General features: G+C 52.8%; 1 protein-coding gene across 1 annotated transcript in view; it reads right to left on the reverse strand.

The window, feature by feature from the left end:
* Positions 1-10,288, reverse strand: part of Dab2ip (DAB2 interacting protein) — a 176,283-nt gene extending 165,995 nt beyond the window's left edge. The window contains exon 1 of the mRNA XM_029484645.2: positions 10,168-10,288. Within this exon, the coding sequence (XP_029340505.1) occupies positions 10,168-10,207 (40 nt within the window). The 5' untranslated portion in view covers positions 10,208-10,288. The remainder of the gene's footprint in view (positions 1-10,167) is intronic.
* Positions 10,289-10,298: the final 10 nt, after the last annotated feature.

Genomic DNA, 10,298 nt, shown 5'->3' on the forward strand with positions numbered 1-10,298 from the left:
TCTAGGACAGTGAGGGTGGTGTGCTCTCTCTCTCTCTCTCTCTCTCTCTCTCTCTCTCTCTCTCCCTCCTCCCCCTCCCTCTTTCCCTTCCCTCTCTGTACCTATCCCGTAATTCATGAGCCCCTCTCCTGGTCCTATAGCCACCTGAGTGTTGGGATACTGATAAGCACCACCACCTGGTGACAGGGGTACTTAATTTGGCCATGACTGGGGACATCTTTGTCCAGCTGGACTCAACAAAGTAGTCTGTAATTCACAGGTCAGCACCACCCGACTCCAACAGTTACCATGAACACCCGTTGAAGGTTAAAGGCTTCTGCTCCAGGCTGAAGCTTCTCCTCACCAGGGCTCCCTCCAGCCTCTCTTGCTGTGGAGCCCAGGTTTCTTCTAACCATTGAGGTGGGCCTCACTTCTGTCGGATGAAGCTAAATTCTCTCTATGAAGGCTCCAAAGGCTGCTTAGTACCGCCCCATGTGCTAGCTTATCAGAAGAGGCCCACATGCAGCCCTTTAGAGCTTGCAAAGTCCTTTTCATTGCATTAAGTCTTTCAGCCATCCACTATTTACTCAATACACATTCAAGGAAAAGTGCTCTGCCAGAGAGTTGAGGCTCCAAGGTGTGAGCAGCAGGCAAAGGCCACAGAGCATGGCAGGGTGGCCTTGATCCCTGAGCAGAACACGTGAGGGAGATGGGGCTGAGGCATGTAAGATCACACAGTAGAAAGGCCCTTTGGTCTAGGGCAGGATCTGGGGGATAAGGACCCCAATGGAGGCTGGCAGAGACACAGGGGTGGGGGGATGGGATGGGGGGACTTCAAGGGGAAGACTGACATAGGTTCCCCAGGCAGAGAGCACAGAGCCCAAAAGCAGAACTGGGTACCAGGAATGAACAGTTGTGAGAATAGACTTATGCCCCACTGTGCTACTGTTGCTTCACACAGTAGGTCTTCAACAAGGAACTGCCTCTGTGTAGTGTTGAGGGAGGCATACCGCTCCATGCCTAGGATGCCACCATAGCAAAGGGCAACATGAGACCACGCAGTGTGTGAGTCCTGGGGTGCTCTGGAGACAAGTGCCTCGGCCTTTACAGCAGCCACGGTGCCTTGGTCTGGCCATTCTGGACAGACCTGCCATTAGCCTGCGGGGGCTGAGGTAAGCAGAAAGACTCTTATACTCCTTCCCATGCTCACGTGAAGGTTTCTGCAGCCACAGAGTCCTCTTTGCTGGGACACCATCCCTCTCCCACAGGCCCTGCTCCCATCTGTCTGCACGTGGAGGAGCTAGGGGAATGTAGGTCACAGGCAGGAAGTCTGGCTTGTGGTGATCCAGCTGCCCCGCACAGCCATCAGATTGGATGAGCATCCCTCCACCCCCTTTGCCCCGCTCTCCTGGGTCAGTGTGACCCAGACCACCCTGCTGCCCAAGTGAGGGCAAGGCAAACCTAGTCATTGGCCTCTTCTCTGTAAAATTGTCCCTCTACTGGACAAGGTAGCCTCTTCAAAAGATGAAGCAATCTATCTGCCTGCAAGCATTTTCAGACATAGCCCAAGGGATATCCCAGAACGAGAGGAAAGCTATGACCATAGTTGGTTGGGCTGGCTTCCCAGGGGAGGAGCGTAAACTATGAATGACACATGAGAGCCCCATCCCTCCATGCTGAAATAGGGGTCTCATCTGAAAGAATTATCACAAACACCCCATAAAAAGCCACCACAAGGCCCTGAAGACACAGACATCATCTCCACTTCCATTCAGAATCTGCTTTACCACTGTGTCCCGCTTCTCAGCATCCCCTGCCACCAGGCCAGAGGTTTGGGCCCTTCCGGCTCTTTCTCACTCCAATATCTCAGACTCAAAGCTTTTAGTCTGGCTGGCCAGGCAGCTCGCAGCCCAGAGGTGGCACCTGACAGAGTGGCAGCTAGACTCATCAGCATTAGAAGAATAGCAGGAAGCCCAGGGTAGCCAAGCGGCATCGTCAGAAAGCCTTCCCGGAGGAGGTGTCCACACACGGGTGGGACAGACCAGAGTCAAGGTGAGCGGGGAGAGCTGAGATGGAGACCACCCAGAGCGAAGGAGAGGAGGACACATGGAGTAATTATGGTGGCACCAGCAAGGGAGAGTGTGTGGCACTGAGGCCAGAGTCAGGTGTCATCTTAGGGTCAGTCCCTGGCCCACCTTGAGCCCTGTCGGTGTGTTTAGATTTTTATACTACCACCACGGCAGACCAGCTGTACATAGAGCTGAAGACACGAAGGAGCCCAAGAAGGGAGGGAGGCAGCTGCCTAGGTGTCCAAGGTTAAAGTGAGGTGGGGCTAAAGAGGGAGAGGCAGGGTAGCTCTCTGAACCTTTATAAAGCAGGCAGAGGTTTCAATGGATCTGTTTTGTCCTTCCCCAGCTTCCATATTCCCATCATACAGCATGCCTGTCAGGAAGCTCTTAGCAGATCTTTCCTTTGGGTTTCCACACTCCTAGGGCTGTTTACCACCTACTCCAGACTCACTGGGCTTCCAAGGGTGACTTCTCGAGAGCAGTCTCAAAGATTAAGGCACAACTGTGGCTTCAGAAGGTCTAGGGTAGGCTGGCCCACAGCTTTATCCAGGAAGCAGAAACAATGAGGTCAGACAGTGGGGAAAGGCTGGACTCACGGCCTAGAGAGGCCAGTCAGAAAGGAGGGCCTGGGTGGGAATCAGAACTTGTCCCTTGTAGGGCAGTGCTAGAATGTTGTTGGCTTCTTTTCCTTACTGATCTTCCTTCCTGATAGCACCACAGAGGATAGCAGGTGTGAGGGGTAGGACAGGTGAGCAGGACAAGTGGGTAAGACAGGTGGGCAGGATAGGTGGGTAGGACAGGTGGGCAGGACAGGTGGGTAGGACAGGTGGGCAGGACAGGTGGGTAGAACAGGTGGGCAAGACAGGTGGGTAGGACAGGTGGGCAGGACAGGTGGGTAAGTCAGGTGGGCAAGACAGGTGGGCAGGACAGGTGGGTAAGTCAGGTGGGCAAGACAGGTGGGTAGGACAGGTGGGTAGGACAGGTGGGCAGGATAGGTGGGTAGGACAGGTGGGCAGGACAGGTGGGTAGGACAGGTGGGCAGGACAGGTGGGTAGGACAGGTGGGCAGGACAGGTGGGTAGAACAGGTGGGCAAGACAGGTGGGTAGAACAGGTGGGCAAGACAGGTGGGTAGGACAGGTGAGTAAGTCAGGTGGGCAGGACAGGTGGGTAGGACAAGTAGCATTGCTGTCTGCCTGCCCTGCTGGGAAGACCAGAGGCCACAGTAAGGCTGGCCTGAGGCTTCCTGGGCAACGGAGAGAGCAAAGTGGATCAGAGGCTAGGAGACCCAGGGTTAACAGCAGCTGAAAAGGGAAGAGAGCAGGTAAGAGTCTATTGTTATGGGAGGCCACATAGCAGGAACTTGATGCAGTTAGCCCCATCCACAGTCAAGGGCAGGACACATGCATTCCCCCCTTTGATACAGTTCAGGACCTGAACCCAGGGAATGGTGCCACCCACTTTGAGGCTGGGCTACCCTCACCAGTTACATAATGGAGACAGTCTCCCCACAGACCAACTGAGTCTAGGTAATCTCTCACTAAGACTCTCCTCCCCGGAAATTCTACACATTGATAAAACTGTTACGGCGTCTAGGAGTCCTAGGTTTGAGTTACAAGTCCCATCTGTAGCTGTGTACCTTGGGACCCTTTGGAGCCTAAAGATCATTCTGACCATAGTCAGGGGTTCCCCACTGCTCGATTGGAAGTCAAGGGTTCTATCCTTGAGTATGCAGGACACAGCCTGGTGCTTTTCTGTGTCAAAGGGACCAGCTCTGCCTCCCTGCCTCCCCAGGGACATGTCATTCCCCACAAGCCCGCTTACAGACTGAGCCTAGAAATGGAAGGATCTGGGGCCAGAGAGATGGCTCAGGGGATAAAGATGCTTGCAGTTCAAGTATGACAACCTGAGTGTGATTCCTAGAACCCATGTAAAGATAGGAAGAGAATGCCGGGCAGTGGTGGCGCATGCCTTTAATCCCAGCACTTGGGAGGCAGAGGCAGGTGAATTTCTGAGTTCGAAGCCAGCCTGGTCTACAGAGTGCGTTCCAGGACAGCCAGGGCTACACAGAGAAACCCTGTCTCGAAAAAAACAAACAAAAAAAGATAGGAGGAGAAAACTGACTCCACAAAAGTCATCCTTTGACCTTCATGTGTACAGCATGGCGCACATGCACAGGCACACAAACATACACAAAGAGACAAATAGATACACACACACACACACACACACACACACACACACACACACACACGGGAGGAGCTGACTGTGCATTCCCTTCCCTGATTCAGGTACACGAGGCTACATTGTTGCTTTACCACAGATCAGGACAAAGAGGCTTGAGGATTCCCAGGTCTCAGCCCAGGGCCTGTTGAGTATCAGAATCAGGAAACGACCTGAGAGGCAGAGCAGGCTTCATTAGAGCCTCCTAAGCCTGAAGTGGCAGATTCAACCAGGGAAAAGGACCGCATAGGCCCAGTTTCAGAGACAAAGATATATGGCTCTTGGTTTGACTGTACCAGCTTTGTGTCTTTAGGCAGATTGCTCAGCCTCTCTGAGAAGCCCTCTCATCTCCAGCGTGAGGGTTGAGAGAAAACGAGGTGATGAACAGAGGGGGGTGGCTGGGCACATCTGTGATCTTAACATTAGCCTCACTCTTGGCTAGCCCTGGACAGCATCTACAGTCTCTCTGACTCAGAAGAAGGGACCAGGGCATCATGACCTCAGACTTCTGACAGCTTTGAGCCCAAAATAGCTCTGTCTTTAGACCAGTCCAATCCTGTCACAGCTGTGCCTGCCTTTTGCTGTCCCCTGTGTGAGCTGACACAGGTTCTTGCCATGTCACATAGTCACACTCAGTCCTGAACTGGCTCAGCAAACAGTTCCCAGAAGGGGAGATTTTCCATAGCGAATGGAAGAGCCCATGGTTGGCAGCTTGAGCCCAGCAATGGCTCTCAGACAGTGCAGCCAGAGAAAAGTCCCAGACTGCACACCCATCTCCCTGGGTTTGGTTACTGCTCTTCATGTGTGCCCTCAACTCCCTTGAGCCTCAGTTTCCCCTTCTATAAAATAGGCTAATAACAGCCTGCAGGTTGGTTATGAGGATTCAAGTAGACCAGGCACAGCGGAGACTGTTCCTGATACCCGACTCGGAGCAAGTACTCCAAAAATAGTGCTGTTAGTTGAGCCTGGTGGTACAGACCTGCAGTTCCAGTTGCCTGGGAAGCTGAGGCAGGAGGATTGTTAAGTTTGAGTCCTGCCTGAGCTACTGAAGGAGTACAGTGCAAGCCTGGACAAATAAGTTATAGAGTCCCTGTTCCAAAATAAAAAAACAAAAAGAAGCTGGGAGTGGGTGGGTACACACCTAGAATCCCAGCACTTGGGAGGCAGAGGCAGGTGGATCTCCATGAGTTCAAAAGCCTAGTCTACATAGCTAGTTAGTTCCAAGCCAACCAAGGCAATGTAAGAAAGACCCTGTCTCAAAAGGGAAAAGGGGTGGGTGACTAAGGGTATAGGCCTGTCTGTGGTAGAGGGCTTGTCTGGTGTGTTTGAGGCTCAGGGTTTGATCTCCAGTACTGGGGGGAATGTGTTGTGGCTACTTCATCTTTAATCCTCAGAACCCAGCAGAGGCATAGCTGTCTCCTCACCACAGGGATCTCAGTGACCTGGGCAAAAGCAATTACTGGTGACCAGAGGAACCGGGGTATAAGCCTGTGTCCCACCCCCAGGAGGCACAAAGCAACTGATGCCTCCCAGGACATTCACATGTCCTACTCACCTGTGTGAGCCATAGAGCCACAGGGGGCCCCTGCTGCACTCATGTTCACTTTGTGTTGGGAGTACACGGGCAACTGGGAAGTCAATTCACAGAGCAGGACTGGACTTGCCAATTTGTCTGCTCAAGAAACTGAGGCTGAACCAGTAGTAAGGACTGGTTCTGGAATGCCTGGCCACCCAGAATGCCGATTTGTATCTAGATGGTTAGAACTGGAACATTCTACCGTGGAGACCAACTTCCATAAGTGACTGTTACCAAACAAAGAAGGGGAGGATGTCTGGGTACAATGGGCCAACAAGAGGTCCAGCTGCTCCCATTCATTCATTCATTCATTCATTCAGTGATGTGAACACAATGCCCTCGGGAAGTGCTGCTAACACAAAATTACAAGGAAACAGTGCAAGCAAGACAGGCTCTGTCCTCAACATCCTATGATCCCAGATAGGAGTCAGGGTAGTGACCAGTGTCTTGAGGGGACACTGAGAGCCCAGAGCAGGGTGTGGTGGGAGAGATAACAGAACCATGAGAATCCCAGAAAAAGAGGTGGCAGGGGGAGGGGCTTCCCTCACTGATGCCCACAACCTCTCTTTCGTCCCTATCTTTGACACTCATGAGGACTACCAGAAAGACTTGCTGTTTTGAAGGATAGACCTTGGCTGATACTTGTTCCCATTTACAAATGAAAAACTGAGGCCCATGAAAACAGTGCACTGGTGGCAGGCCGTGCACAGCTTCTAAGCTCTCTTCTTCCTCTGGTCTTCCTGCCTCTAATAGCTCTTTGACTTGCCCTTATCCCCAGCCATCCTTGCCCTTGACCTAGACCTAGGCAACTCTCACATTTTTGTTTTTATTAATCAATTAATCAGTCTATCTATGTATTTATTTGGAGACTAGTTGTCCTGAAACTTAGTATGTGGACTAAGCTAGCCTCAAATTCATGGAGATCCACCTGCCTCTGCCTCCTGAGTGCTGGGACTTAAAGGTATGTGCCACCACACCGGGCTTAGGTTCACTTCTCAACCTCTGCTGTTTCCTCTGTGCACATCAGTACTGATGGCTATGATTCCACTGCCCAGGGACCAAGCCCCTGAACATGAATGGAAGCAATGTTCAGCATTGTCTGCCTTCCAGATGGGAGGGAGTCTTACACAACTTCAAGAAAGGAGAGCCTAGAGTTCCAGCCAGCTTGGATACATCCAGCTTTGTTCCCATCAGGTTCCCAGGACCCTTCAAGAAGCTTGCTGAGAATATCACTGCAAGGAGAGAACCTTCCAGAGTGCCTCCGCCTCAGACCTTTGCACCGCCCTTCTGTCTGTCTGGAATGCTTTTCTTTGCTTCTTTCCCCAGGTGAGCTGCATCCACTCAGCTCATTGCTCACACAACAGCATATTTGGACACCCACTAAGGCCAAGCAGAGAGATGTGCTCTGGGGATTCAGAGAGCTTAGAGATTAGAGAGAGCTGCACAGTTAATCCCATACCGACGAAATCCACAAAGCAGAACAGACTGGACAAGAGACAGCAAGACAGTGAGGTCTGTTTCAACGAACTCAGGAAACATGAAGGCTTCTCAGAAAAGACAACTTTCCAGGAGCCAGGACAAAAAAAAATTAGAGTTAAATGACTGAAGAGATGGAGGGGGGATGCCCCAGACAGAAGGAACAGCCTGTGCAAAGGCCCTGAGGTGGGTCAGGCCAGCAGAGCTGGTGCAGGGGAAAGGGACAGAAGTATAGGTCTGTGGCTCAGACCTAAAAGGCAAGCCATATGTGTACTAGGGGGGAAGGGTCAAGAAACAGGAGGAAGGCATGGGTGGTGGCTTTCCCAGAAGCCAGGGGAAAGAAATGATTCAAGGAGGGAGTCATGGAGGATCTGAGCGACCTGCTTGGTCATAGAGCCTCCCAGGAAGAAACCAAGGCTCCCTGATCCAGTAGCATCACTATCGCTACGGGAAGAAAACCAGACTTGTCTTTTCTCTCCATATGCCCAGACTGAGGCAAGACCACGTGGACTCAACAGAAGGGAACCATCCACAGGCTAGGAGAAGGGCCCTCAGCAGAAACCAGAAACCAGATCACCTGGAAGTGGTCTTAGTCTTCCAGCTTCTGGGTCGGTGAGGACGTGATTTCCACTGTCATTTCTGGCCCGCCTACAGCATTGTGTCGTGGCCATCCTCACTCACAGGGGCTATCAATGGCACGGAGCTGCCTCTTTCAGAAAGCCCTCCTTGACACGGGGGAAGGGGTTCCATGGTGTCCGGGCTTCTTCCTTGGAGGCCTAACTGGGCTTTGTACTAACCTGGGAACTGCATAAAGGCAGCAGCAAAGTTGGGCTTCTTGCCCCAATCCTCCTACCACACCCCGGCTCATGACCTGAGGTAGTGTGGACAAATGAATAAACAGATGTATGGCAAGAGCTGGAGAGGGGGCTTCCTTTCTTGTCCTGGCCCGGAACAAGTTTCAGCTGTAGACTTCTGAGGCTGACTTGGTGGGAAGTCAGTCCCTGCTCAGCTCTACTGAAAACAATCCCAGAGAGAATAAGGGCTCTTCCTCTGCCCTTCCTGGCCTTGCCTGGAGTCTCCTCTGTCCCAATGCCTCTTTCCTTGATCCAAGACACACACTTCCCTGCCATAGCAGAATCCAGGAAATCAACAGGCTAAGACAGGGGTCAGGTTGCACACCACTGAGATAAAAAAAACTGGTTCAGTTTCCAGCCTCGTCCTGCCCAGAGGTTGCTGTTGGCAAACACAGGGCACTGAGACAGGGGCTCCCGAGATACCTCTGGATGGGAAGGGGCTCCAGGGAACTCCAGGGCTCTGCCCAGCCATGTTGATCCCTGTAACCACTCCGCACATCCACAATTCTCCAGGTTGGATCGGATCTGTGCCTTCCTGGAACAACATGAAGGAACCTTTATGGGTCATGCCCAGGCCATGCCATGCTTGAGATGGACAATTCTGGAAATGCCAAGCCTATCTATCTTACAGCCCAGACTGTGTGTCCCCAGGCTACCCTCCAGGAACATATCCCTCCAAAGCAGGTCTGGGGATTCATGGGTGGCCTCCCGTCCCAGACCAAAATTTCTTCCAGAACAGGAGCTGTATTCCTCCCTCCTCCCTCCTCCCTCCTCCCTCCTCCCTCCTCCCTCCTCCTCCCCTCCTCTCCAAGGACGGATTGTTACATGGATGAAGTGTCCCACAGATCACACAGGGTACAGTGCCCTGTCGCCTTACTGTCTGAAGACACCAGGTTCACAGTAGGGCCTGGCTCAGCCCCCCTGGGGGATGCAGCTTGAAGCATGGCAAAATCCTTCTCTCTCTAGACAGAGCTGGGCTGCTGTAGGAGGAAGGGAATTTGGCCTTGACTCTGGGCCAGGCAGCCAGGCCTGGCTGGAACAAGGGAGTCTGGAGAGAGAAGAGCTATCTCATTTTAGTGGAGTGTGTGGTCTCCAAAGGGCCACAACCCTGAGAAGACTTGCCTAAGTCGTTTGCCATGGAAAACCTCCTTGGCTTACAGTACCTTACCTTACCTAGGGCCCTGTCTCCCCAGTAAACCCTTCATCCTGTACCCTCCACCTCCTCCTCTCATCTTTACTCCTGCCCTCCTGCTTCTCTCTGTTGCTGGGAGACAGCCACCATATGCCAGCATCCTAGCCAAATGAGCAGTAGCCTGGCCAGCCAAGTAGCCAGTAAGCTTGAATACCTGTGTCCCTGGGGTCCCAAGCCTCCTGAAGCCCCCCTAGAAGAACCATTCTGTGGTTTCCAGACCGCAATCCCACTCTGCCTGGGCGCTGACCACAGCAACTTTTCTCCAGCATTTTGCTTAGGGCTCCCAGGACCCCAAGGGGAGCTGAGAAGGATAGCTCCCCAATGGCAGCAGCCTGGGGGCCTTGTGTACCAGAGAGGAAAGCTGGGAGCTCTCAGCTTAGCCCTGGCCTTTAATTACAAGGTACATTCAGTTGCCTGCTCACTTCTGCTTCTCTGCAGACCTCACTAATTGAATTTGCCACAGCAGCAGGCAGACCTAGGGGACTGAGAGACCAAGGAGCAGGGGGCTATAAACTTACTTCCTTTCCTGCTTGGCCAAGAGCAAAGTACAAGAAGCCAAGAAACTCTATCCGGTTACCGGACCATGCCAGTGCCACGTTTAAGGGGACCCTTCAGCCCCATGACCCAAGGCCCAGGGCACCCATGCCTGCCCTAAGCCCAGAGACCAGGTGGCACCCAGATGCCTGCCTCCCCCGACCCATTTCAACTCTGATTCCCAAAGCTATGCAAAGTCTGCTGGAGCAGTGGGCTAAAATCCCAAACTCTGCCACTTAGCCACTTAGCTGGCGCGGCTCACCTACCGTAGGAGTCGCCTGGGTCCAGGAGGGAGTCGGGCTCCATGGCGTGTGGGCCCCTGGGCCGTGGCCCCACCTGATTTATGAACCGAGGCCGTCTCCATGAGCGCCTGCGCTTCTCCTTTTGTATTCCATCT

Source organism: Mus caroli, unplaced genomic scaffold (assembly GCF_978045245.1).
Source record: "Mus caroli unplaced genomic scaffold, Mus_caroli_1 scaffold_2, whole genome shotgun sequence".
NCBI classification, from domain to species: Eukaryota; Metazoa; Chordata; class Mammalia; order Rodentia; family Muridae; genus Mus; species Mus caroli.